Source organism: Coturnix japonica, chromosome 20 (assembly GCF_001577835.2).
Source record: "Coturnix japonica isolate 7356 chromosome 20, Coturnix japonica 2.1, whole genome shotgun sequence".
NCBI lineage: Eukaryota > Metazoa > Chordata > Aves > Galliformes > Phasianidae > Coturnix > Coturnix japonica.
In genome coordinates this window covers 1,082,339-1,110,309 of record NC_029535.1, presented here as the reverse complement: position 1 = coordinate 1,110,309, position 27,971 = coordinate 1,082,339, and the positions used below count along the sequence as shown (strand labels likewise).

Sequence of the window (27,971 nt, the reverse complement as noted above, 5' to 3'; positions counted from 1 at the left end):
GTCTAGTCACCCTACTGCTGTCAAGTATTCTGACCCACCCCACTTTGCATTATTTCATGGCTTGGGCCAAGTTATACCCAGTTGTGCAGGCAGAAATCACTGTGCTGAGCTATTGCAAAGACATCACACAAATGAAAGCTTTCTGCAGTGTTTCTTAGTATCACCCCACTGTAGGCTGTGGCACGTGGCAGGTCTGCCTGCCCAGGGAGCCCATGTGCCTGCAGTGGGGCTACAGCCACTAGGACATTTTGGCCAGCACTTCTCTGTGGCCATCGAGCAGGTGCTTAGGACCACTTTCCATCAGTGTGAGTTCAAACAGGCTCAGTCTGGGGTCAGTGCAGGAGGACGTTGGGGCCATATTCACCTCCTGACAACATCCCTGGCAGTGATGCTGTGCAAGCAGAATTCAGACCCAGGAAATTGTGTGGCTTGCTGGTTTACACTGTGGTGAAGCAAAGACCTCAGCATTAGTAACTGAACTATTGCTAAGCTATGTCAGTCATTTCCAATGGTTCCCACATCCTGCCTGATCCATCTACATTGAGATGTCAGTATGGTTATGTAGGTGGAATCACAAAAAAGAAATCCCAGAAAAAAATTTACGTTCCATGCCTGGAATAGATACAGGAGATAAGCGAACACACAGCTGTTGGAGCCTGGAATAAAAAGATAACAGTTCTTTTGCAATCAGCTGCATAATTCTTTCTAGCCCCAGGTACGTCAAGTGATAATGCCATTCCACACCCGATTAAAACACAGCGTGCTTTCAGATCTTTCTTCCAACAGTTCCAGTCAGCAGTTAGAGGCAAGTGAAACACATGAACATGCTATGCATGCCTCCAGAATTCTGTCGCATTGAAAAGTCCCTTTCATTCATATTTATTGTACAAAAATGCTAAAACGAATTCTTAATAGCATTACAATTATGCAGGGTTAGACAGCGAGACACAATGTAGCATTGTGTCAATAATTTATTACATCTTATGCCATAACTGAGCACTTTTACTAGGAGCATTTGAGAACAACTTGGACCTTATACAGAGTAATATATCTTGCTACACAATAATGGAAAGGTGGATACTTAGGAAAGATACGTAGCTTGGAGGAAAGCATACATGGAAAGGAACGCCTCCTGCGTCACCCATCTCCATGTACAACTTAAAACTATATCAACACATTACATTTAATTACTCCTTTTTTTTCATATGCATAGTTTTGAGAGCTAATCAGAAAGAAACCATATTACAGTACAACTATTTACACCAAGATGGGAGCGTGCCAGAACACAACCCTCTCTTCTAGACATCAGGACTATTTCCTTACAGCTCATAATGGACAATGCACATGGGACTCAGACATAGATTCAGTCTCAAGAATGTTGTTCAAAGGATCAGACAGGTCGCAGCTCACCAATACCATTTTTACACACTGCCTCTAGGGTAAAAAGCAGGTGATTTAGAGGCATGGAGGTCAAATCTTCCCTGTCGCAGACTTTAGGTAGAGCCAGTCTTGTGTTGCCAACACGTGGCTTTATACTGGGCTCTGTGACAGTGTCCAAATGCAATTGAAATATGCCCAAAGTGGAGAGATGGTGGAAAAACATACAGAATGGCTGGATTTGGTGCTACATCCTTGTAAACATACCCTAGAGGTAAGAAATTAAGTTAACCTTGTTTCAGGAGAGGTTATGTTCAGTGCGTCATATTATCTTTCATAGCATATTCACATGAGCAACTGTTCTGCTACCTGCAGCCACACGACTCCACCACCATGTCCTCATACTGCTTGTAGACCACATTGTTTGCAGAGTCAATGAAAAGAATGCTGATAGGACTCAGCCTGGTTGGAACACAGCAAGTAGGAGGCGTCGATTCGGGGTCCATTGAGTTCATTAAAGTTTGGATAACTGCATGATTGGTGGGCTCCAGGTGGGATCGGAGGGGGAACTCACAAAGACCTTCACAGTGATATGCTTCGTATTCTAAGGGTGCTATTATCCAGTCATCCCAGCCCATGTCTTTAAAATTCACATGGAGGGCTTTTCTGCTACACCTTGCCTTCAGGTTCTTACTGGGCCTCTTCCCTTGCCGTGTTGCTAGAGGAGCTCTTCTCTTCCGCCTCTGATTGAACAAGTACTCATACACGGTTTTGTCATCTTGGCCGGATCTAGCTTTGATTTCATTGAAAAACAAGTCCCTTTTTTTTGTCCTCCCAAACACCAAGAAGAGAGCCTTTTCGTTGACCTGTCTTCCCGTTCTGTTAAATCCCACAGTCCTGAGATCAACCGCTCTCCCCCTGTCAAAAGTCTCCAGTTCGAAACACAAGTTGACCAAGTTTTTAAAGTTCCTAAAAAGCTTCCAGATGTCAAACACTTCCCATTTTGGTGTATCTGTGATGCTGACAATACGAGAGTCCAGGAGCGTCGCTGCTTGTCTGTTGGTAGAGCAACTAAACAATTTCACTTGGGAAGTCTTTCCAGAAGAATGAGACTTCCAAGCATCAGAAGGCTTTTTCCTCAGTATCCGAAGCTCTGCTCCCAGCAGGCCGTCTTTTTCTAATGCACTGATGTCAAAAATGTATTTTTGTTTCCTTATGGTTGGCGCTCGCTCATCTAAAAAAAGCACACGCATTTTTAAATGAAGCACAGAGCAATGCTGCTTTGTCAGTTCTCTACAATGTTCCTGCAGTTTCCCCGTAAGACCAGCATTTACCTCAGTTAGCCCACTAAACAGAAAGGACAATTTTTGTCTGAGGGATGGGCTCTGAGCGGGGACCTGGAAGAATTCAGTGACTCATTGGGAAAGGAGTTCCTGAGCTTGCCCTTTAGAAATGTCAGTTCTTTCACCAGTGGGCATTTTCTAGCTTCAAAGTAGCCCTTAGCCAATTGGAAAACCGTCATTTATAAGGTCTGAGGGCTCACAGGGCCTATTCACCACTTACATACCACTTACGTTACTGAAATGGGTATTCAGTGGTGCCCAGGCCTCATGCTGGCTCCAACATTACCCTTAGACAATACAATAGTCATTAGTCCTTTAAAACCAGCATCCCCCAGGAACACAAAGATAATTGCCTCATTAACTCTGCTCCGCAGAGTTCACAACTTTTCCATACTGGGCAGAACAACAGACCTCCCTTTAACCTGACTCTGTCTTTGCCTGGTTAAACCTGCGAGCGGCACTAATGAGGAATATGCCCAAACCAACATTTTATCCATGTTTCAATAACAGCGCCTTCCAGTGGTCAGTCAAGGATCTGAACACAGCACTGCTCAGCTGCGTGCCATCCCATCCCGAAAGCCAAACTATTCTTGATTAAACAGCAAACAAACCCAGTCCTGGCTGAGTCTTCAATCACTATTATGTAATTAGCTGTGGCCTGTGTTGCTTCCTTAATTCCATGACCAAAGCTCTCATTAACGTCACCAGAAGCAACATGGAGATAAGCCTCCCACTGGGACGGCAAGGTGAACATCTTTCTTTGGTTATGTGTTGTGTGAGAGCAGACACTAGGCCAAATTTCCAATAAATTTGGAACCATAACACTGAACCGCAAATTAGGGAGTCCCAGAAGTTATTTACACTCATTAGCCCATGTTTAGCTGTGAGCTTCTGTGGTTAGAAGGCTGGTAGTGTCTGAAAGCATGAGATTCAAGCTCATACAGGTACACCAGCGCCACTCTATAATGACTCCTGGGTCTACATTGTAGTTCCTCCCAGCTCATCCTTGGACAAACTGGGGTGACCTCCAACACTGAAACGTGTGTTTTTCCGCAGAACAGCCCCTTTCTCAGCAGAGAATGTGTTTTCAGACACACTTAGCAATAAAATCAAGCAACAGTATCCAGGATCTTCCTACTGAAATAGCATAAGATCAAAACGTGAAAGTTTCTGAACAACTAAACCCTCAAGGACTAATGGATTTTCAGAAATATGCACCTGAAATATTCTAATGTTTTGCTTGGCTGCCATGCTACCATCTATTTCTGCCTCTAGAGGAATCTGCCAAGATAAGGACAAAACCTACAATTTCATTCTCATTAGAAAGAGCTTTCTGCCTTTAACAACATACAGTTATGTTCTAGTAATGCTCGTGCTCAGATGTCCCTCTGTCCACACACACGTGAGCTCCCCTCTTACCTTGTCCTTTGTCTATAAAGCTGGTTATTGTATTGGCAAGTCCAGCCTCCAGTTTTACACTTCCATTAACACCTTTTCTTTCTGCGTCTGAGAGAGTCCTGTACAAAGAGAGCATGTATTCATGTGGCGTTATAGGGGGCTGTCTGAAAGCTTCCTTAGCTTCCCTTTGGGTGACAGGCTCTTTAGTCTTTTTCGTTTTGAAAGCGCTGCTATCAGCACTGCTCGTGCTGGGTTTTTTCAAAGCCGTCTTGCTGCTAAGATTTGGGACCTTTGGAGTCACCGTCCTTACTCCAGAAGGTCTGCTCGGGAGATGTCCTACCTTTGCCTCTGAGGCAGCTGCTCTTGAAAGAACCCTCTGTGATTCGTCGTTCTTGGCCAGCAGAGCTCCAGGCTGAGCAGCATTGCTTTTAGTCCTTGCCTTCGAGGTCCCGGTGCTAAATCCATGGTTCGCAGCCCGTGGCGTGCCTGCCCGTGCTGAGGGAGTCCTCTCCTTTCCTTCTGCTTTTAACAAATCTGTTTTAGACCCCGGATTACTCTGGCCTGCTTCAGAATTGCTCAGTGCTCCAGGAACTAGATCCAGAGACAGCCAAGTCAAATGCCAAAGCAGTAAAGTGAGAAAATGCAGGATTTTCATCCTCTGGTCTTCCTCTGAATGCCGCTAAAGAAAAAATCAGGGAAGGTTCCTCCAGTTTGGCAGAAGAAAACATGAAAGAAATTAAAAACCAAAGTCAGCAAAAGTGGTTTTCGATCGAGATTAAAACATTGCAAATCTGGTTGTTCAGTGCTCGTATCCAGTCCCATAGTGGAAATGCTCCTGCTCTCAGACGCGCTCTCCCCTGACTTCAGTTCGTGGCTGTAAAGGGCTCGTTCTTGAAAAGAGAAAGTTTACCACCTCGTTTTCTTCTGTAAAACTGACTGAAAAGTTGAAGGAGTCCTGTTTAAATCGGAGGGGTTTTTTTTCCGAGAAGGAAGAATGGCGTAATGCTGCCTCTGTGTTAAAAGGGCTGTTTTTTTTTTTTTTAACGTTTTGAATCCTTTCCAGTGAAAATATTTCACACACAGAGACCTGCAGGTGCTCAGAAATCTTTTACAAACCTGAGCTCAGGAATTGGAAACGGAATTCCAACAAACCGATTTAATTACTCTCTGATGTCATGCTGTCTAAACTAATTTAACTGCGATATATTTCTTTAAAAAAAAATCTTCTTTGCCCTTTTCATGAGCATGACTCATTCCCTGCCTCATGTGAAACAGCTCCGCGGGCTCAGGGCTCCAGAGGACGCGTTTTGGAGCGGCGGCACAACCTCTCCTTTCGCCTTCCATCAACTTCACGTTTAAATGGGACAAACTGCGAGACGGACAGCCGGGACCCGTCCTGCGGCCCACGGGAACGCGCACATGAAAGCCTCGGTGCGTAACCCCGTCCTGCTCCTTATTGCTGGAGCTGCGGCTTCGCTTTGCCCTCCAGCGACTCAGCTAACGAGGCAGGCGATGAATTTGGTATAACGCAGCACCGCCGTGCCCGCAGTCATCGCATGTTGGTGTTTTTATTGCTACGCTTTGAACAAACCCGCGTAACCCAGCTGCAGGAGAAGGCTGTGCAGGCACTGCTCCCTGCAGGCGGCCCCGCTCCTGCCAGCAGCACGGCTCGGGCTGCTCTGAGCCGGGGCGCAGCCGGGACGGAGCTTTTGTGAACCCGAATGTAGGAGAGCTCCCTGCCCACAGACAGGGGAAGGATGGGAGGAGGGAACCGGAGCTGCTGACGTGGGAAGGGTATCTGCTGCTGTCAGCTGTACTCCGGGGAGCACGGAGCGAGAGTGTCTTTCATGCAGTACAAAAAAATGAGCTGTTGTTGTTCTGAATGAACCTTGGGGAAATGAGGCACTGGGCTGGAGTGAACGGGGATTAATGGGACCCTTCTCTCATCCAGCGCTGTGCTGAGCCCAGCCCTCCCCTCCCAGTCACTTATTCCTGAAGCAAGAATAAAGGGGATAGATACAACAGCCTCGATTTTAGCTTGAATTGGACGTGCTGCGGCATTTTCCACTCTGACATGAAATTACTTTCATAAATAACAACCTGCAGCCCTTTCCATATGACACGCTTAGAATGCTTTACCATATTCCAGTGGAGGAACCAAAGGGCAGAACAGCTTAGTGACCGCACAGATGTCACAAATGAGGGAGAACAAAAACCCCACCCTCTCAATTTTGGCCTAATTGCCATTTCTCTGCAGTCAGTTTGATGTTTCCCATCAAAACAAAGCAGCTTTTCCACGAGTTACTTCCAACAGGCCCCTTCCCCAACAGTTCCTTCGTGCTGTCCCCATAACCCTCAGCCATGCTGTCCCTTCCTCCCACCCTCATTATCCACCTTCCTGCAGGCAGACAGGTGTGCTGTGTTGGTTCTGCCCACAGAAACAGCCAAGTGCTGAGTTCATGCTCTTATTCTATGAGGGATGCTCTGAAAGTGATGCCTCCTACTGTATGCTGTTGGCCCATGATGACAGAGGCAGGTGTTGGAGGAATGGCAGTAGAAACTGAACCTTCCCACCCACACGCTGTTCCTTTCTGCTGTTATATGGCAGATGGCAGCAGAGGGAGAGCCTGATAGGATGGCATCTGACATGGAGTCGCACATGGAGCAAAGGGATGGAATCACATTCCTCCATGTAGAAAAGCCAGCACCCAAACACTCTGTTTGGCTCTGTCAGTGTTACTGTATGTGTTGTATCTGTTGTGGTTTGCATGGAAACCTATCTAGGAGGCGTCACTTTTGGGGTACTCCAGTTTTCACAACACCGGTAAGAGTTCTGTATCTTTAAGATCTCTCCTGTTCCATCAAACATGGTTGAGATTCACAGATACAGAAACGATTGGGCAGATGGACAGGAAAGGGCAGAAGGTGAGACAGTGTGACTCCATAGGCCTTGTCTCATGGTAAATCAGACTAACAGCACAATTGGTCAAATGCTCACCCAGTATTTACACATCTGAGATGAATGTAACTTTCCATTTTTATTGAACACCAACTGATACTGCCAGTCACAAGTAAAAGAATGAACCAAACTGGGGTGAATCAGTCTCACAACCAGGACATGGGAGCAGGAGGAGTGTGAAGCTGGAGATGCTGAGCAGCTCTGCGGGAACTTCCCTGGTGGGCCAATGGGGACAGAGCTACTGTGAGCTGCTCTGAGCAAAGCCCCAGGTCTCCTTCAGCTCTCAGGAGGCACCACCCGTTATTCCTGTCCCCTGTGTGATTTCAACCAGATTCTTCTGGCCAAACTGCTATTCCTGGAGCTTGGCCCCTGGGGCTCCCGCCTGTCACCAACACGGTGCTGCGATGTGAGCGCTGTCAGACCTCTGCGCTCCTGTGGATCTGCCCATCTGATGTTTAATCCGCCATAGCTGAATTCACCTCCCTCACATTCAGCTTCCACCGTACACGACTCAGTCTCAGCACACACAGCGCTGTACCCGGTGGCAGCCCCTGTGTCGGGCACGGCGCGCTTCCCGCCGCACACCCGCCGTCCTATCGCCGCGGGGCTCAGCGGGCGGGGCGGGGCCGAGAGCGGGGCATGGCGGCCAGGGAGGCGGCGCGGGGCCAGGCCTGGCGGCGGCACGGAGCGGGGCAGGCGCGGCAGGAGCCGGCGGTGTCGGTGCGGGAGCTACAGGAGAAGGTGAGGGGAGGGCGGGACAAGGCGCGGCACAACGCGGTGCCCGGAGCACGGAGCACAGGCCTCGGGAGCCGCCCGACCAGGCCCGTCCCGTCTGGGCGCGGCCGGAAGGGGGGAGCTGTGCGGGCAGCGCGGGGCCTGAGTGAATCGAGGGGAAATAACGGCGGTCATGGGGGCTGCGGAACTTTCTGCCCTTTGGAAGGTTCGGTTCGGGGACGAAGCGGCAGCAGTTGTGCCGTTGGAGCGCAGGAGGCGGTGCGGCCTTTCTGTAAATGAGGAGCTGCTCGGGCGCTCAGAGACCGGAGTGTGGCTGAGTTACCGGCTGCGTGGTTTGACGTGTGAGGTGCTGGAGCACAGGCGGCAATAGCAGAGATGGCAAAGACACGTTTCCTTCTGCAGGCCCCGGCAGAATCCCGCCCGTTACCGTTCAGGCTCTGCCAGCTGATTTTCCACTTACTTTAGTACTCCCGAAGCGCTGCTGTATGTCCCAGCCATCAGCTGTGCACTGACCTGGCTGCCCTGAGTCCCTCCGGCTGAGCCATTCTCAACATACAAGAGCTTTCCCCTCCCTTTTGTTTTGCTGTTTGCATCTTAATTGTCTGCGTTGCAAGAAACTGTATCCTGGATGTGTCCAAACAGTGGGGTGTGGGAGGGAATCCTGCACCTCTGTGCTGCACTGTGACACCTCACCTGGAGCACTGCGTCCACAGGTGGAGCCCTCAGCACAGGACAGACATAGACCTGTTGGTTCACATCCAGAGGGGGGCCACAACAATGAACTGAGGGACAAACACCTCCCTACAAGGACAGGCTGAGAGCTGGAGCTCTGGGGAGACCGTTCTGTAAGATAAGAGGACAGACTCTTCAGCAGGGTTTGTTGTGATGGGATATAGGGAAATGGTTTCAAACTAAAAGGGGGGAGATTCAGACTGGATGTAAGGAAGAACTTTTTTAGAGTGGTGAGATGCTGGCACAGGTTGTCCAGAGATGTGATGGGTGTCCCCTCCCTGAAAATATTCAAGGTCAGGCTGGCTGGGTCTCTGAGCAGCCTGACCTAGCAGTAGGTGTCCCTGTTCATTGCAGGGGGGGTTGATGAGATGACCTTTAAAGATCCCTTCCAACTCAAATAATTCTATGGTTCACAGTAAGCTTACTGTTACTGAGGCATACTGAGCCATTGGTAAGTTTTCTCTTCCAAGTTCGTAATGAAACATGATTTAAGAGGGATTTGTCATTCATTTTGGTGTTGGGTCTCTTTCAGGATTTAGCATGGATTGCTGAGGTTTGAACAGAGTAACCTTTAGTCTGACAGATGTAGTTGGCCTGGCATGGCATCTGTCTCTCTCATCATTCTGCATGTCTCAAGATGAGCAGTTAGAACTATGCAGAACATTAAACCCTTTCTCACTTTCTTTAGTATTAGATAAAGAGAAGCTTCCATATATGATAATGACTTCTCTTTGTGTCAGTAGTGCTGTGAAAAGTACTGGGAGCTGTATGTAAAGGCTTAGGGAAGAGCTGATGCAGGAGGAGCTGAGTCTATCAGAAGCTTCATTTCCCTCATCCTAATACTCTGTATCCATCTCAGCTGCTGCAGTGTCGGAGCTGGTGTCGTGAGCTGGAGCAGCGACTTGAAGCAGGAGGGGTGAGTGTGCAGGTATGTGGCATTTGTTAACTCAGATTAAGGGCTCCTCAGAGCAGTGAAAACCTTGTTTTCCTGCTGTGAGTATTTAAAGAAGTGCTTCGCTATTATGCCTTTCAGTGTTTTGTCCAGTAGCCATTCATAGAGCATCCTTTAGTCCCAGAAATGCCAGTCCAGAAAATCTTATCGAGAAGGATGTTAACTTTGTGAAGGGGTGCTTTGTTGCTGGAGTAACATTTGTGCTGGGCCTCAGGAGAGGGCTTTCTACTTCATGGCTAAAGTAAACCCAGGAAACAAAGAGTAGGAGACTATGTATTCCCAAGCTTCAAGTCTTAAGTGAGCACTCTTAGTTATGAGCTGAAGATACCCAGCTGTGAGTGTGGGAAACTAAGGAGAGCTACTGACATGGGGAAGTACTCTACACCTCCCTTCCTCCCTGTAGTTGTGATGCTGTAATGCCTGGAAGAAGCCGTGAGCTCCTAAGATACAAATGAAGGGGAAAGCTGTGGATGATAACAGCAGTGAAGGGAACACAAGAATTTTATTAAACCTTTCCTTTCTTAAGGGATGCCTGTCGGACAGATGGGAAACCACTGAAGACCACGGCCTGGAGAAAGCACTCCTCCAGTTGGAGGAAGAGCAGCAAAGGTAAAAGGAAAGATCAGTCATGGATGGTGTCATGGATCTTCATGGAAGTGAGAGAAAACCTCTCAAGTTCTACCTAATCTCCTCAAGGGAAGCAGCTGGGCAGGCTGGTTTGAAAGAAAAAAGGTCCACAGTCTTGTACCTCTGGAGTGAGGGTTGGTTATATGACCTCCAAAGGTCCCTCTACAGCCTAAATTTTTCAGTGGTTCAGTAGGTGAGCTGTGCAGCAAAGCTCTGCTTTACATTGGGAATCAAACCATAACATCCTAAAGATTTCATAGAGCAGGTGTTTTCCTATTTGGTTTGGAGTTTTGTTTTATCTGAAGAGCATTTGGCACCACAGGAATCTTCTATCATATTCCTCTGTGCTTTTCTTTCTCCTGCAGCCCCAGAGATATTTTGTGTGGTATAAAATATATGTGTGCTGTGTTGCCTAAGTTGTAATGTAAGGTGGAGGGAGCACAACTCCTGTCCAAAAACTGAGCTCTGTGCTTGTTCACTGGGCAGCGATTCTTCCAGTTTTGTTCATGAAATATTTCCTGAGGGAGACACCAGGCTGTGGCCCCACATTAATTGGCCTGCAGTGCTTCACGCTCATTACAACGAGCATGGTCAAAAGCCTTCTTGTGGGCTGCAGATGCACCGCACTTTGGTAACTGAATATAAGTTCAGTTTTTAATTCAGAGCTTCACTTAAAGCTGTTTTGCACACACACGTATGGCCTTAGTTTTGTGGTGTGCAGTTTGCTGGATCAACAAAGTGGGGGTTTTCCTGCAGGTCTTAATGTATTGGGCAAGAACAGAGACAGAAGTAGGAACAATATTGCAAGGGAAAGGATGTGAAAGCAGAGATAACAGTGGTATGAAGGCAATCAGGACAGTGGTGAGTTCAGCAGGATCTTGTCATGGCAGTGAAGCAGACAAGTGACCAGGAGCATAGGGAAGGCAAGAGCTTCATTTGTGGGAAAGGGGAGTCTGATACTGTAGATGGAAATGAAGGCTTTAACACAAGAAAAAACAAATGAGTTTGCCATAGTGGAGGCATCTTTGTTATTCCTAGAAAGCAATACTGCTGTCTCCTTGAAAAGAAAGTAATTGTTTGAGGGAACTGGAAAATCACCAGGGTGCCACCTGTAGCAGTCATTAGGTCGGCTCAATTCTATTTCTCCCTTTCCAAGGTGTGAGAATCTGGCAGAAGTGAATACCCTCCTTCGGGAACACCTCAATAAAGCAAATGAAGTGAATTTAGCCCTTAAAGAAGATGTTGGAAAACTGACAGCAGATTGGATGAGGGCCCGAGAAGAGCTGGAATTGAAGGAGAGTGAATGGCGCAGTGAGCGTGAGGTAAGGATGGGCTATAGGAATGTCAGGGTAGTGCCAGACTCAAATGAGAACATGGTTGTAGGTATCAGAATGCAGGTGTGGGGAGGAGGGGTGTCAGCAGAGGTGGTGATGGAAGATGCTCACCGGCTGCAACGATGCTGCAGAGTCTTAAAGACAAGTGCTTGCTACTGCTGTACACTGTAGGCCAGTCACATGTGGACTCTCCTTTATTTTTATTGCTGTTTTGTTTTTTTACACTTCTTAAATGTCAGCAATGAAGAGCAGAGAGGTCTGTGTGTTTTTTGGGCTCGGAGTAGGTAAGAGAGGATCAAGGCAGGCATCCCTTACCAGTAGCCTATGGCAAGCAAATGGAGGGGCTTGTTTTTGTTCTTCCTTCACCAAGAATGTTAGAGGTGTCTGCAGAACAAGATAAGGAATCCTGATCAGTGCACTTTGTTGATAGCCACTGCAGCAGGAGGGGTGAGAGCATCTTTGAATTCAGGTAGCAGGTTTACTGAGGATGTTTGTGCGGTGCCTCTTCAGTCCTTGATGCCTCTGTTGGAGTTGTTAGAGGTGTTTTAATGATGATGGCTGTACACTCAGGTCTAGAAGAATTGTACAGTGACGGGGAAGGCTGAATTGCTGTTCCTTTTTGTCTCTGTGTGTTCAGTTTTATGACAGCTACTTAAGGGGTGAACATAACCGTCTGTTGAGCCTGTGGCGTCAGGTGCTGACTTTTCGCCGTCATTTCCTGGAAATGAAGACTGCCACTGACAGGTGAGGAGAAATGAAGAACAGTGTCCTGGAGAGCAAAATGTGGATTCTCTTCTTTTCACACCTGCTTTTGGCACCTTATTTTCCTTGAGTTACAGCTAATAATACGGTTTCTCCTTTGATAACTTGCTGTAATTCCATAAAGCTGGCTTTGGACCTGTTGCCACCTGTGTGACCTATTGTAGGGTACCTGCTTTAGCAGGGCTGTTGGACTCAAGGATCTCTTGAGGTCCCTTCCAACCTCTGTGATTCTGTGTTTCAATGATTATTTTCATAGTACCTTCCTGAAGCATTTATTATATGCATACCTTCATAAACCTCTTAGCAGTCCAATTGGTGATGCTAATAAGTCAGTTAATGGTGAGCTGCTGCTTATAAAATCTATAGATCTTAGTAAAATTCCATACATATGTTAATGATAATTAGAGTATGTTAATAAGATACAACAAGAACAGCAATTTATAAGAGTGATTTGAAGTTCTTGAAGCCTTCTGACTATGCCGTGCATTTATTCTGAGGAGAAGATAAACTAATTCCACAACTCTATAGATATATTCATCTGACCTTCTGAGATTAGCAATGATTTGTCCCTAACAACGGTACAATCTGTTGCCTGAATTTGTACTTGAAAAGTGTTTTGACTGCTAAAAATTATACTGTGAACATTAGCTTTTTCTTTATTCTTCCCCAGGGATTTGTCAGAGCTGAAGGCAGAACAAATGAGACTCTCTGGATCCATTCTTGTAAGCTGCTTCCGGTTGAACTCTGGCGTACAGCTCTGGGAGTCTGTCACTTTGGGTAGGCCTGTACTTGCTGCACAGCAAGCAGCAGCATGGACAAGTGACCAGCCAGAGCATAGGGAAGGCGAGAGCTTCATTTGTGGGAAAGGGGACAGCACAGCACAGCAGCAAGTGGAAAAGGAAATAAACCAGAAGGCTTTGGAAGTGATGTGCTTACAAGTCAATGGGGACCTGGAGAAGAAAGAGCTTCAAGATAGGTTAATATATCTTAAACTTTGATTTAGTTCCAACGTCATCTTTCATGACTGCTGATTCACAGATACGTTGTGTTCATGTTCAGAACACGTCCATTTGTTACATATTTGTATAATCTCATTTCTGTCTGTTGTTAAAGGTTGGTGGAAGCTCTTCTGAGCTGGAAGACTGGAGGAAAGATTGTTTATTGTACTGTAATTGCTAATACTGATTCTTATTGAGACACTCAGAGTAGTATAAAGCTCTTTTGCTGTCCATGGCTGTGCTCAAGGATATGGGAATTTGCACAGGCTGTCAGCAATACAGCACCTCTGTACTGATGTTTCCTTGGAAGACTGAGTGCAGAGCCCTTTGGGCTGAGTAGTGCCCTTCTGCAATGCACAGCATGTTAGCACGTAGAGATTAAGGCTGTCTTTGCTGTATTTTCTGGGCTGAACCTTTTCTGCTATGCTTTTGGGAGCTGCTTATCTTTTTAACATGTGGTGTGCAGTGCTTTTGGAATGGCATGTGGACCTTCTCTTCTCAGGGTGATGGAGCTCTCAGCCTTGCTTGTACAGTCTCAGAAGCAAAATGAAGAGAAAGAGAAGACCATGAAAACACTTAACGACACTGTGGAGATGCTAGTATGTGTTACCTTTATCTGGGAAGAAGCCCAGTGTCTCCTTGGTTTGAGTAATTTGTTCTCTAGCCTTAGGAGAGAGAGGTGTGGCTTTCTCAAGAGGAGGAACAGTTAGGATGTGAACTGTGTGGAAAAATCAGGAACATCACCAAGATAGCTGTTGTGTGTTTGGCACCTGTGGGGTCCATCCAGGTGCAGGCAATGGCAGGAGAGCTGGGACATTTTGATTGTCTTAAGGGGTTTGCACCAATGCAGTTTTGCCTCAAACTTTGTTTCTAGTGGTCAAATTGTCTGGGAATTGACAGCTTAACTGTCTGTAAAAACGAGTTGCTACTCTTTCTTCTCTTGGTTTTAGCAAAGAAGAAATTGAATAAATGTGGACAGTTATGTACTTGAAGCACTGGAGTTTGCCAGTGCTGATGAAGAGGGGAGCAGCTCTTCCTTGTCCACTCTTTCCTTATTCTGTTCTCAGGAAGCAAGTCGGTTAGAGGTAGAATACGAAGCTTCAATAACTAAAAATACCAAAGAAGAGAATCTTGCCCTTCAGAAGTTAATCAAAGAGATAACTGAGGTAAGTTTCTGAGTTCACATCCTTATAGACTTGACTTTGAAGTACTTGACGAAGGAAAGAGAAAAGCACAGGGAATAGAATCACATGTTTTGTACTTCTCCTGGCTGTTGAATCTTTGTGCCATTTTGCTGACATGAAAGCTCTTACAACTTCACAGTTAGCTCTCCTGTGACTCTTCACCTGAGCTCCTAGGAGATTCAGTGGCTTTGCCTTCACTGTCATGTTAAGGTCTCTCTTGAACTGTGCTTTCTTAGTTGGCTACTTGACATTTCTACTCCAGTGTTGTTTGGAGGCTTCCCAAACCCTCTGTGAGCAATAACCATGTTGTTCTTCAGATTTTTATAAAAGGTCACTGACTCAATCAATGTGTTTGCCAGCTTTGCTGCTTCATTCTGTCTTCACTGACCATTATCATTACAGAATCTTAACTGTTCCAGCTGGTTAGGGGTAAATTTAACTTACTCCAAATCTTCACTCTGTACGGGAGGTTTAATCATCAGATCTTTTATGCTGCTTCACACAAAGTCAGTTCTTTCTCCTTATTTAATCATTTTTTCCTTTTTTTGCTTCTGCTCAGAGCAATTATAAACATTAGCTGTTTCATTACTGTTTTCCAGTATTCATCGGCTGCCTTCTTCTCTAGTCAGTGTTAATGGTTCTTTTCATTGCTGTTTCCAGTGTTGATTTGGTGCTTGTATATGTGGCTCTGAGAAGTCAAAAGAGAACCAAATCATTCCTGAGAGTTTCAAGAAACTGAGCATTCAAGCAGTTTCTATCCACTTCACACTGGTTTCTTCTCTTCTTGTTTATAGTAGCCCCACTCTGAAGTCCCTGCAGTGCTTGTGGCTGGGACAAAACTCATTTAATCACTGAAGGAATGAGTGAATTGAGTCTTTAACACCTCAAGGTTGAAGTGGGGGAAGGAGGAGAAATAGAGAAAGGAAAACAAAATTGTGTGAGCAAAGAATAACAGTTTGATGTGGGCTTTCAGGTGGTGTTAGGTGACAGCGACAGCACGGTCAGCATTGTCCATGGTGACAGTTCCCAGCATCCAGAGTCTGGCAACATCCTCTCTTCTCTGAGCTGCCTTGATGCAGAGCGTGCCTTTGTGTTGGTTCAGGAAACGCTGGCAAGGAGGCAAAGAGAAACACAGGTGAGAATTTCTGGTAGCTTTCACCACTGGCCACCGTCACTAATGCCTCAGCTGGCTTCAGACCTTTTCATTTGCTTACCAGTTTCTTTCAAGTCATCATCCCGCTCTTGCTACTGTATGGCCTTACCAGTCTCACCAGCAGTGTGTTCTGCTTTTCTCTCCTGATCTCCTTCCCTTCATCACAGCTTTTGCTTTCAGGTGAGCTGTCTCTCTGCTTGCTTCTCCTCCGAGCTACTGCATTTGAAGTCATCTTCCCTGCTCATTATTGCTTGTTTCTGCTATTTCCCTCCACATTCCTTACAGGCCCTAAAAAAAGAGCTTTCTACTAGGCAAGACTCCATCAATTTCCTGCAGCACCAGCACAGACAGCAGGAAGAGAAGTGTAAGAAGCTGCAGCAAAGGCTTGAGCAACTGGAGGAGGAAAACAAGATGTCTAGCAGCCACCAGCAGCACCTCCAGTCTCTGGTACAAGCACTCAAGATGTAAGTCTTTCATCCTTCTGTGTGTTCTAAAGGTATTCTACTTTCAGATCTAAGATTTCAGAGGTGTTATCGGCAAGTTCTCCTATGCCCTGTTAACATCCTCCTGTCACTGTTTTTCATGCTGTACTGTCATTTTGTGGCTGCTTTTCTTTGAGATTCAGAACAGTGTTGGAACACAGGTGCCTCTCATCACACTGTTTCTCTGAATTTTGTTCTTTGTGTGCCCTTCCCTAGCCACTGGTTCTCACTGAATGCAAGCCAAAGCCTACCTTACTTTCTCTCTGCATTTATTGTATGAGGGGAGGGGCAAGTGTCTTCTTACTCTGCTTTCCACAATTCCATCCTAGAATGGTGAAAATGGGATCAATGAATATGCAAATTACCTCATTCTTCTTCCTTGTCTATGCAGTGACTGTGAAAACCTAGAGAAGATCAGAGCAGAGCTACAGCAAAAGCTGGAATTAAGTGAGCAAGAAGCCTCACGTCTGCGTCGGAGTAACACTGAGCTGCAGCTGAAGGAAGATTCAGCCCAAGGGGAAAAGGTGGAGCAGCAGCTGGCAATGGAGAGAGCACATCATGACCACGAGCTCCTGTGAGTGTTAAAAGCTTTCTCTGGGCAGGGGGTGAGCATTGCTAGAGCTTAGGTCTATACACACTACAAAGGAAAAATGTTGTCTATTTGTTGTCTATAGCACAGAGGTATGAGGGAGGGAGTACTTAGGCAGGGCTGGGTATGTACTGATATCAGCATAGCTGCCTCCTTGTCCTTTCTTTATATTCCTTTAAAAAATTAATCCAGACGTGGCCGGTCTGGTCATCAGCCAAAGCAGATTATTCGGGCTGGATTTAAAGAAAAAAATCAAACCATTGTGACAATCATGCAGTAGAACAAGTTATGCAGAGATGTTGTGTTGTGTTGGAATTTGAAAGGTACATCAGGATAGAGCCTTAATCAACCTAGACCCAATAGTGATCCTGCTTTGAGCTGAAGATTTAGCTGGCATCCTCCTGGAGTCCCTTCCAACCTGAATCATTCTATGATCCTATGATTGTTGGATTGGAAATGAATACGCATCCTCTCTCAAAATAGATTGCAAACTCTTTAATTGGTGAACGTGAGATCAATTTTAAGAAGTATGTTTTACCCAAAGGTCAACTTTGCTGTCTTTTATCCACTGCATCATAAAGGAGAGCTAACAAGCAGGAAGCTGTTAGGTTAAGAATAGTGTACAATGTTTGTTTTGCAAGCAGTAATGGTTTTGGCATTAAAAACCTGTTGCCTTTCCCTTTCTCTCAAGTCTGAAGGACTTAGCTGCACTTGAAGCAAAGCATTCATTGTTACAGAGTGAATTGATAGCCACAAGGGAGAAGCTGGAGGAATCACACCTTCAGAAGGATCTGCTGAAGCAAGAGAAACATGAGCTTACAGTGGCACTGGAAAAGGTATGGACAACTTGTTCCTAAGTAACACTCTGGAAGTGTTTGGGAGATGGAGTTCTTGCAGCAAGATCACAACAGGTGCTGTTTCAGAGAAAATAGCATTGTCCTTCTTGGGTAATGCTGTGATCTGCTCAGGTTCTGTGGTGGAGTCAGTCCCCATATGCTTGTTAGGAAGATCTTACTGGGAGCACATCAAGTATGTCAGAGACTCAAAGGAGATCTGGAGTTGCTGGTTGAAGTCGGGGTTATTCCTGTCTTTGTTTTCATGTTGCTGTTTTGTCTCTTCAGGCAGAGAAATCAATAGCAGCATTGACAGGGGCTCAGAATAATTTGAATTCTGAAATAGCTGATCTACGTGTTGCCGCAGAAAAGATGAGCAGTATTAATGAAGCTCTTGCACTGGATAAAGTGGAACTGAACAAGCTTGTGTTGCAGGTGAGCAGAGTTTCCAACAATGCAAGATGTTCACCTCCAGCTGCTTGATTCTTTTCAGACTCTGTGCCTTCACACAGTGTGACTGGCTGAATATGGAGATGTTCCTTTTTCTGTCCAATCCAAATCTTCTGCAAACCCTAACTGTGTTTTCTTTCCTTTGTGCATCTGTGATTGTAGCTGGAACAAGAGAATGAACTTCTGTCAGATAAAGTGAATGAGATGGAGAGAGCAAAGGTCTCTGAACAGGAGAAGATGTCCTTGTATAAAAGAACAAACGAAGAGCTTTGCACAGAGAAGTCCCGCCTGGAGGAGCTGCTGAAGAAAGCAGAGGAGCAACAGGAAGGGCTGCAGATGCAACTGAGAACACTGGCAGAGGAAAAGGAAGAAACACAGGAGCAACTGAACCAGGTGAGGTCAACAGTCTGGTTCTTCTGGGTAGGCATTTGTCTGCTTGGCTCAAGGAAGCTGCAATTGCTTAGTTCTGCAGTTCTTTAATCAATGAGGTGCTTGGTAGTACTGGAGGTCAGAAGGCTCCGTGTACATGCTTTTGGAAAGGGGTTGACAGCTTGTAGAGACCCTGACTCTGAGGAATTGAACTGTCCTTTGTTTCTACAGATTATTTTGATCCTCTTGTCGGCATTTGTCCCTTTTTAATTTTTTTATAAGCTCCAGAGATATAATTATTGTTGCACATGCACCTGAATGAGGCTGCCACTGGTACTGGTGGTGAAACAAGAAAACATTGAAGCTCTTCATCTCTTTCTGAGGCAAGAAAGAGCTATGTGTCTCTAATGTTTTCACTGTGAAGTCCACTGTTTTCAGAGCTCAATTTGTTCAAACCTGGGGAGTGGGACAGAGCTGCAAGTCAATGTCTGCTGCCTTGTACTGCTAAGAAGGGATCGGCATCTTGCTTGTCCTGCTGGAATTATATTTTAAGACATAAATGTAACTTTGGTGGGAGATAACTGAGAAAAATACGATTTTTCTCATGATCTGTTCTGCATTAGATAGACTTTAAGGTAAGTTATTTGGCAAATAGAAAGTAGAGATGGTACAATGCAGAAAGTAGCTTAAAAATCATGGTTAATTTCCAAGTGTGATTATCAGCAATGTATGTTGGGCAACTTTTTTTAAATGTAAGACAAGTGAACAGTATGACAGTGAATTACTGAATACAATCTCTTTGGCTACAGCAGCCCCAAAAATTGTTAAGTTACAATGCTCACCAGTGCTTCCCTGCCTCATGGCATCCAGCTGCTATACGTGCTGAATTAAGTGATGCTTCATGGGATTCTTAGTTGTTTAGTTTTATTTTTGAAGGAGAAACCATTTTTACTTTAATTCTCATCATTCAGCAAAGTTGTATTTGCTCAAATTTAACATTTATGGCACTGATAGGGATTCTGAGAGTTTAGTTTGCAAGGCAGCAGTTCTGGAAGATGCAGGATTTTCATGTGAAAACAAATAATCTGGGGTCTGTGTGTTTGTCCTCAAGTAGCTGCCTGGTCTCAGCCAACCGAGTGTGGCCCTATGCATCACTTCCAAGTCTCAGTGCCTTTTGGCAGCCCAGAGTACTGGTGTTGTATCCAGCAGATGCTCTTAGGCTTTCAGCCCTCAGTGCAGGAACTCTTTCTCCTCTAACTGATTCAGAAGTGACACTAGTTGGCTCTGAGCACGTATTCAGAGAAATGACCAGAAATATATTTTATCCTGCTTGCAGGTTTACCGCCAGCGAGAGTCAGCTAGCAGTGGTTTGGAGCAGTTGCGCCAGCAGTCCTCTCGCCAAGAGGATGCAGTGGCCAAGGTGTCCAAAGAGAAGGAATTCCTGGTGCATGAGAAGGCTGCCCTTGAGGTGCGACTGGCAGCTGTGGAACGGGACAGACAAGGCCTTTCAGAGCAGCTGGCAGAGGCCAGGTAAAGGCAGGGAGGAGGCCCTAGACAGGACATTATTTAATGTCTGTAATTACAAAGGTGGTAATCATTACACCAAGATTTATTGCATCCTGTACGCTTTCCAGATGGCTTTACCTTCCTTAGGCTGAAATTGAATAATCTTGAGGGGGGAGGAAGAAAATGTATCATGATATGTGTTGTTTTTTGTGACAGCTAAAGCTAACACGGTTCTAGGTTCATGTTCATGCCCCCTTGCACATCACTGCATGAAGTCTACAGCAAGCTGATCTGATTCCTCCATAGCTGGTACCCTGGCTCTGGATTGGGAAGTAACTATGTCGTGCTGTCTTTGCTTCCATCCAGATATTTAGTGGAGCCTGGAACTTGTGTTTTTTTTGTTGGTTTTTTTTTTTTCTTGTTCTGCACATTTCAACACAGATATTTGGGATTCAAGACTACCATACATCTTGAGTAGGACAGCATCATTTAGTGTGAAGCTAGAGGCTTATGCTGAAGGTCTTGAGGGCATTATGCTTCTAGTCTAACTCTTGTTAACTGCGATGCAGGACCTAGGTTTCATTATATCAGCAGCAGGGAAGTTTATTTTGAGTCCTTGGCAGTTCTTGGGAATTCTTGTTCATCATTGGGTTCTCTGTACGTTACCACGTGGCCTCCAGAGACGGCTATCATGGGGATGTTATGCAGGGAAGTAACAAGACTTTGTCCTTGAGCTGTCTCAGACTGCTAAGATTGTGATAAATTCTGTGTTTCACCAAAGAAATGTGCTGAGATGTTTGTCCTTCCTCCTAGGTGGTTTTTAGAGGATTCTTGAACTACAAAGCTGTACAAATGGTATTTTACAGGTTGTCATGCACCTTGACTTTTACACTTGGCTGTTCCAGAGTGTGTTATCAGGGCTGATGATTGCTGTTTCAGCACTGTCTGATTCTTGAATGCTGCTGCTTCTGTTCTCCAGCTTCTCATGTTCGATCCAGCTGAATTCTTTTGTCAGATTGGCTGTACTGCTTGTCTGCAGCTTTTAATGCTGGTTCAACTTCCAGAGAAGAGCACAGCCAAAGGTGCAGGGTGCAGTATGGTGAATTTTGAACTCGAGCTGTGCAGTAACACTGATGTTTTTCCTGTTTTATTGGTGTGCAGGTGAACGGAGGACAGTCATTGTATGTATCTGTTCTGCCATACAAACAGAGGTTGGCAGTAGATACTTTTAAACAGACTTTATTAAAATGTTGGGCTTTTTCTTGTTTTTTGCTTCAGTGACAGCAGCAGTAAAAGAAATGAATAGATAAATTAATTCTAAAGAACCCTTGGCAGTAGATAAAAGCACTGCCCAGAAGAATAAGCGCTTAGTCTCACCAGATGATGTTCTCAAGCCTTTTGCTGTCCCAGTTTTGGACTCTTATCTTTCCTGTTTTAGAGCCTGACTTCTATTTATCTTTCAGTTGTGGCACATTCAATTTATACTCCTGGATATGGGCATGATCAGTCAAGTTTTCCATTGTACATTGAAGTAATCAAATGTTAATTTGCTAGGGTTTATTGCTTTATCACCCACAATGTGCCCCTTTAGCTTTAATGATATCATCCTAATTGAATCCCTGTACTGATGAAACGGTGCTGTGTATTGTAAGATACTGGCACTCAGAACACTGTATTAAAGCAGAGAAGTAACTTCAGCTTCTGATTCCAAATTCCTGCGTGTCACTCGTAGCAGCCTGTTGAAGTCTGTGTACGTAGCAGTTTGTATCTGCACTACCACATCTTCCATTTTAAGGAATGATGAACAGTTTGGGCTGCTGCATGCTTAGTTAGCAATACTTGGTGAAAAATAATGAGTTTCTATTGAACTTGTAGCAGTTTGAACTGAAGGATTCTCTTATTTCTTATCTCTCATTTCAGATGCTGCTTCAGCTGTTAGAATCCTTAAAAATGCAGCTACAAGCTTGACAGGTTACTCTATTATCTGGTGTTTCCCTTTCAAATATAGGGAGTCTGGAAAATTACCTGCATATCCCTATGCTATGAACAGCATAAACAGTCACTAGCAAGCCAGGAAAATGCTTTTTTTTTGCTGTGTCTCCCTTCCACCCCATTCCACAGAACAAGTCTGAAGTGCCAATTTGGTCGGGGCTGTGCACAGAGGATGGGCTTCTGATTTATTGACACAGCTACCTGTGTGTTACAGATAGCAACTTAAGATTTGGCTATTGAGGTTAGGCTCTACTTCCTGCATTATGCTGGGTTGTAAGTAAAATCTGGAGGGGCCTACTTTGCTATTTTAAATGGCAGAAATATTTTTGTCCATGAATTTCCACTCAACCTATTTTCCGTATTCAGATGTCGGGATCTTGAACCAGTTCTTACTGGAATAATTCCCTGTGGATGTCAGGAGCAAGAGCAGCTCATTTCTTTCCATGTTTACAACATGTAGGTCAGTGAAGGACACCCTGGAATCCAGCCTGTTTGAAGCTCAGCAGCGTTTATCTCACTTGGAGATCACCAAGAGTCAGCTTGAAATCCAACTTCATACAGTCGTTCAGGCTAAGGAAGTGATACAAGGTGAGAGCTCACGTACTTTGCATCTGGTGTGCATTTGCAGTGCAATGCTGAGGAATGAAGGAAATGCAGAGAGAGCCCTTTTACACTGAAATTAAAATGGTGTAAGGCCAGCAAATTCAGAATAGTTTCTGTAGGCACTGCTTTTCTTGCCATTTGCTATGTTTGCAGGGGAAGTGAAGTGTCTTCAATATGAGCTGGAAACAGAGAGATCTCTAATGAAGCAGGAACGGCAAAACATGTCACAGCGGCTCATTCAGATAGAACAGCAGCATAACAATGCCCTGAAACTTCAGCAAACTGATCACGAAGTGGAAATAAACAAACTCCTACAAGACCTGGTAGGAAACAATATGTTTTAATTCTTCAAGTGAGCTCTGTGGGATGGCTTTTGCATAATTGTTGCCCAAGTGTGAGAAATGGCAGTAGTTATCAGCTGTCAGAAGCCACACACTGCTGGGCCAGGTGGTAGAGCCAGTGGCTTGTACTGGAAGGCATGTGAAGGGCCGACATGATTTTGTTGGGATGCTGAATGCAGCCACAGATTTGCTGTGGGCCTAAGACAAATTCAGCTGAATGTTGGGTGAAACTCCACCCAAAGCCACAGTAAAGCGGTAGGATCTCACCAAACTCCTGTCTGCCATGAAGCAGACTCACAACATTCCTGCCAGCTTCCATTGCAGTAACTTCTTTCTATCGTTTTATGGTTAACAGATGTGTTACTGTAGGACTTAAAAGAGTGTGGAACAGCTTGTAGTTCAATTCACTGCCTGTCTTGTGACTAGGACATTGGGATACTGGCCTTTTTCTCACCCGACAGTCAGTCTGCATCTTTTCAGTGATTACAATGACGCTGAATCCTGAAAATAGAAGATAGAGATAAATCCTAAGGTGTGTGGAAACAGGCAGCCATCAGAGTGGAGAACTTGGTATCTACTTCTCTTTTTCTTGCTGACCTGCTCTTCTATGTTCCTTGATAGGGCACAAGGCAGCTATAGCATGCTGTTCAAGTGGAGTTGTGTGGGAAAGGTGAAAATTTACATGTTTCTCATGTTACCTGAGACTTCATCTTGAGATCTTTTCCTTCACTCATCAGGCAAGTGAACAGGAAGGACACCATTTAGAGCTACAGGAGGTGCTGGAGCTCTGGGAAAAGGAGAAAGCAGAGACAGAAGGGCAGCATGAGAAGAAACTACTTCACATGAAGGAGAAAGTTGCTACCATGCAAGCTCAGCAAGAAGAGGAACGAGCTAGAGTTGAAAGTGCCAATCAAGAGGTGAATGTGAAAGCAGAATTTGTTTTTAATTTTCTGCTTTACTTATTGACATTTTTCTTGACACTGAATGTCTGGGTAGAGATGTTTCTTGGATGCCCTTCTTTGAGCAGGATGCCTTAACAAATGTAAGACCTCTGTGCTATGAAGGACAATGCCTGTAACACAAGAGTTTACCAGAGTGTGGGCTTAAGATGGTGAGGAAGTCTACTAAAGGCCTGCAGATAGTATGATCATGTCTCACAGTGGTGAGCTGAAGGAAGCCACCTGTACAGAAAGGACAGAACTATGGGAGCTAGCTGGATATTGGGATGTGAGAACATGCCTTGTATGTCCCTGTTTTCCTGAAGTGTTTTCTACCTTGAATTTGTGAAGTGAAATGCGTGCAGGACTGTCTTTGGCAGTAGGAATGAAATATTTCTGTGCACTGTAACAGAGGTGGCCTCTGAATTTTTTCTTTTAGAAGTCACTTGCTGGTATATGGTTTTGCGCCCAGATCTTCTGTGCCAAAGTAAACCTGTCATACTGAGAGTTCTTCCGGTGTTCTACCCAGATTCCTTCTTAAGCAGACTGCCTAGGAGTGGCAGTACCCCCATTTGTGTCTGCCAGTACTGGAATGGTAGGACCAGCTCTCAGAGGTGGCAATGTACATCTTAAAACTGGAATTTTCACCAAGCCCCACTTAGGATGCATGACTTGCCTGAAGCTGCTGCCTTCACCCTCCCGCAGCCTTGTATGTTCTCTACAACTAAGCGCCTGAAAAAACCTGTATTAAAAGACAAACAGGTCACAACAGAAGACAAGAGAAATGTCATCACTATTCTTATTAGGTGATTCAAAGTCTGTTGAAGGTTCAGTCACAAATGGCCCATGTGCTACCCACATGACATTGGAATCTGTGCCAACAAGTGGACAGATAGTGGCCTAAGAGATGGGCATCATATTGCTCTGAGACTGTGTGAGCCTGTCAGCCTTCAAATCATTGAAGGATGTGGAAATTACTTTTTTCTGTGGAGATTCAACCTGTCTCCTCCTCTGTATTTTTGTGCAGATCTTGACAGAAAAGGAGAACGAGAAGAAAGCTTTATTAGAGACACTACTCCAAACTCAGGGAGAACTAACAGAAGCCTGCCATCAGCTTGAGCAACTCAGGCAGGAAGTGAAAGAGCAGCAGGAGTATGAGCAGGTAAGTCTCTCTAGTAGGGCAGGTAGAAAGTTCAAGCAGTTGGTGACTGAGCACAGGGTCAGAGAGAGGCTGCTAAAGCCAGGTTAGCAAGGAAATGGATCACAAGTCCTGGAGCACTGAAAGCACAGAGCCTGCCTGGTAAGGAAAAGGAAAGATGGGTTGCAACAAAAGTAGAGACGGTTTGAAAAGCAGAGTGAAATGGGCAAATGGATGAGATTATATGGAAAGAGGAAACATGCGGAGCTGATGGCAGGTCCCAGTAAATCGCTCTTCATTTTGGTTACAGAACATCACAGAAAAACTGCAAGAAGAGCTGCAGGAAACTCACTGTAAGATCAAGATGGTGGAGAGTATGCACAAGGAAGAAATTGAAAACATCAGAGAGGAAAAGAATATCCTTCTTCAGCAGAGGGATGATCTACAAAAACAGGTGACTGAAACAGCAAAAGATACTTGAGTCATCAAGTAGGTGGTGCCTTCACTAATTGTCTTTCTAATGCAGAACAGACATACAGTAATTCCTCTGACTGCCATCATACTGTAGTGTCTATCTCAGCTGATGTAAAGGAGACCTACTGGTCATTAGCTGCCTCCCTGAACAGATGGGCTAGCTCTTTTTTTGTTTGCCAGTAGTCATCAGAATGGATGTCATCTGGCCTTTGTTTTTTTTAAGGTGCTTTATGAGATGAACATCATGCCACTCTCTACGTGTTTCAAACAAATCAGCTGAATCTGATACTCTTACAATAGAACAATATTTAAATCTGTTCTTCCACTTTCCTCATAGTATATGTATGGTTTGCAGTGACAAGCTGTAGTCTTTGACTGCTCTGTTATGTTTTGGTGCAGGTAGAAGAGCTGGCATCTCAGCTAGCAGCCTCTGAAGAGTCCCATCAAGCAATTGGCCATAAAGCTCAGCAAGATCTGAACGAGGCACAAGAGTTGTCCAGGCAGAAGGTACTGGAGGTTGTGCATCTTCAGAAAATGTTGGAAGAGAAGAGGGGCCAGTGGGAAGAGGTAGAACATCAGAACAAAGAACTGCAGGTGTGCCTACAGTCCTTAGAGGGGGAAAGGAGTCGATGGGAAGAAGTGGAACGTCACAATACAGAATTTCAGGCTTCCTTGAAGGCTCTAGAGAGTGAAAGAGACAGGTAATTGAAAGCCTGCAAGGCTCTCTGTTCTATTTAATGAGTTTCCTCTTACAGATCTTTTCATATGCAGATGGATGTGATACCATTTCCTTAAAATGCAGTTCAGAACTATCTATGCAGAACCATTTTATTCCTTTGATATCCTGTTTCATTCTCTTTTTTTCTCATCTTTCAGTTACATTTTTTTTTTCTGAAATAGTCTTTCTCTTAAAATAATGAATTTCTATCAGGACAGCATATAAATACTGTTAAACTTTCAGAGATTGAAACCCAAAACATTCCAAGGAAGCGGGATGGGCTGCAGTGTAATGGGCTAAATAGGTCCACCAGCTCCACCTTGAGTCCAGTACACTTGGAACATTTCTTTAAACATTCACAGTCATTTCATCCTGATACTTTTGGCTGGAGTCAGGCATCTTGAAATGAGGATTTTGAGCTAAGCCAAGTTCCCTTCAGGGTATGCCTACAGAGGCACACAAGGATCAAGCTGTTTTTTATTGCCATGTTTCCTCATTTCTCAAAATAACCCAGCAGGCATTTGGAGGTGCTTAAGCAGGGTCCCTGCTAGCCCTAAGGGTTACGGATGTTAATGACTGTCCAAGGATTGCAACAAAAAAGACTTCACCTGGGGAACTCTTCCCAGTCTTCAATGTATCTTTTCATTGAAAGGAGGAGAAAGAAGAGGCAGTGAGCTCTTGCTTCTCCTCTGTGGGATTCTACATCTTATATGAGGATCTGAGAATTTTCCTCCAAACTTCACTTAGCACTTCTGCCTTTATTTCCCTCACTGAAATTAATAGTAGTGCTTGCAAGTCTTATACTCCCACATATCACCTTGTTGTCAGTTGCTGTTCCTAGTAGGATATACATGCTGGGAAAACAAACTTTCTCTTTATTGTCAAAATCTCTTCAAATCTCGTTAGTAGAAATAATTTATTTTCTTCTTTTCTTCTTCCCCATCTTCATTTATTTTAGCTATATGGCATCACTGTTTGCATCATGGTACTAGTCTTAGCTTCTACCAGATTGTTAGCTGAACCAATGATCTGAGAGCCCTTTTGGTCTGGGGAACATAAGGAAAGTTCCCCACTTAAATCATATACTGAACAAGCATTAACCTTCATGGTCCAGTGTTTTGAGCCTTTAATTCTCCTGTGTCTTGCTTGTTTCATTATTGCCTGTCTCTGAAATCAGCTTTTAGTAACTAATGGCTCTGGGGAAATTGAGACACCTATGGCTAGTCTCTTCCTTTGCTAGATTTTTCTGGGTCTTTGACCCTTTGCTGTACATCTAAGAGTATTACTGTGAGCTCCACTGCATGGAGCCACTCACATAGGAGGATAAGAAGTTATACTATGGATAGTAGACATTTATAAAGATGCATTATCCATAAACACATTAAAAATTACACATCTCCCCTTTCCCTGGAGCTTTTAGACTAACATTCTTTTGTGAAATTCAAGTTGGGAAGAACTAGAACCAGTGGTGGATAAAGCTGCCACTTATTACCACCGGTATTACAGAGTGGCAGAACATGAGATTATATCTGTGGATATCACTTCTAACATCTCTCTTTAAGTGTTTCAGCGTATGTGCTCCAGGTTGTCTCTATTCCCATCTGAAAAATATATTGAACTTAGCCACTAATTTGCTTTTCTCCATGGAAATGAGAGTAGTAGGTGCATGCTTTGCTGTGATTGCCAGTCTGGCTTAGGACTGAACGAGTAGCCTAGTTGTTTAGGTACACCTCAGCAGACAGCAGTTTTAGCCTTGGTGGTGAAGTCCAAAGAATTTATTAGGTGTGATACTGTGAGTAATGCGTTGCATGTTCCCTCTTTCAGGCTATCTCTGTCTCTGGAACAGAAGGAATTGAGCCTCAAGACCTTGGAAGAAAACAATCTTGTCCAGCAGAATGAGGTGTCTAAACTACATTCTGCTATTCAACAAGCTCAGCAGCTCCACTCAGACCACAGAAGGGAAATAGAAGAGCTCAACAACCAG

The 27,971-nt window shown here is 44.8% G+C and overlaps 2 protein-coding genes across 4 annotated transcripts in view; one reads left to right on the top strand and one right to left on the bottom strand.

Annotated features, from left to right (window-relative positions):
• Positions 1–981: 981 nt before the first annotated feature.
• GDF5 (growth differentiation factor 5) lies at positions 982–6,107 on the bottom strand. Its single transcript, XM_015881340.2, has 2 exons — positions 4,140–6,107; positions 982–2,611 (listed from the first exon to the last, which is right to left on the bottom strand). Exons 1-2 carry the CDS (start codon positions 4,771–4,773, stop codon positions 1,743–1,745), a joined length of 1,503 nt encoding a protein of 500 aa, XP_015736826.1. The 5' UTR covers positions 4,774–6,107; the 3' UTR covers positions 982–1,742.
• A 1,584-nt stretch (positions 6,108–7,691) lies between these two features.
• Positions 7,692–27,971, top strand: part of CEP250 (centrosomal protein 250) — a 31,430-nt gene continuing 11,150 nt past the window's right edge. For 2 of the 3 annotated variants that reach the window (XR_001559062.2, XM_015881328.2), the window contains exons 1-22: positions 7,692–7,818; positions 9,404–9,472; positions 10,023–10,105; positions 11,280–11,445; positions 12,095–12,201; positions 12,890–13,195; positions 13,720–13,816; positions 14,285–14,383; positions 15,375–15,536; positions 15,840–16,018; positions 16,428–16,610; positions 17,317–17,461; positions 17,747–17,893; positions 18,071–18,301; positions 19,614–19,807; positions 22,236–22,363; positions 22,532–22,701; positions 23,457–23,636; positions 24,685–24,819; positions 25,106–25,249; positions 25,669–25,970; positions 27,812–27,971. Coding sequence is in view for 2 of the 3 variants with exons in the window: in XM_015881328.2 (XP_015736814.1) it covers positions 7,717–7,818; positions 9,404–9,472; positions 10,023–10,105; positions 11,280–11,445; positions 12,095–12,201; positions 12,890–13,195; positions 13,720–13,816; positions 14,285–14,383; positions 15,375–15,536; positions 15,840–16,018; positions 16,428–16,610; positions 17,317–17,461; positions 17,747–17,893; positions 18,071–18,301; positions 19,614–19,807; positions 22,236–22,363; positions 22,532–22,701; positions 23,457–23,636; positions 24,685–24,819; positions 25,106–25,249; positions 25,669–25,970; positions 27,812–27,971 (3,489 nt within the window). In the remaining variant the exon portion in view is untranslated. Of the gene's footprint in view, positions 7,819–9,403; positions 9,473–10,022; positions 10,106–11,279; positions 11,446–12,094; positions 12,202–12,889; positions 13,196–13,719; positions 13,817–14,284; positions 14,384–15,374; positions 15,537–15,839; positions 16,019–16,427; positions 16,611–17,316; positions 17,462–17,746; positions 17,894–18,070; positions 18,302–19,613; positions 19,808–22,235; positions 22,364–22,531; positions 22,702–23,456; positions 23,637–24,684; positions 24,820–25,105; positions 25,250–25,668; positions 25,971–27,811 lie in introns of those variants that run through there. The other variant, XM_015881329.1, reaches the window with a different exon arrangement.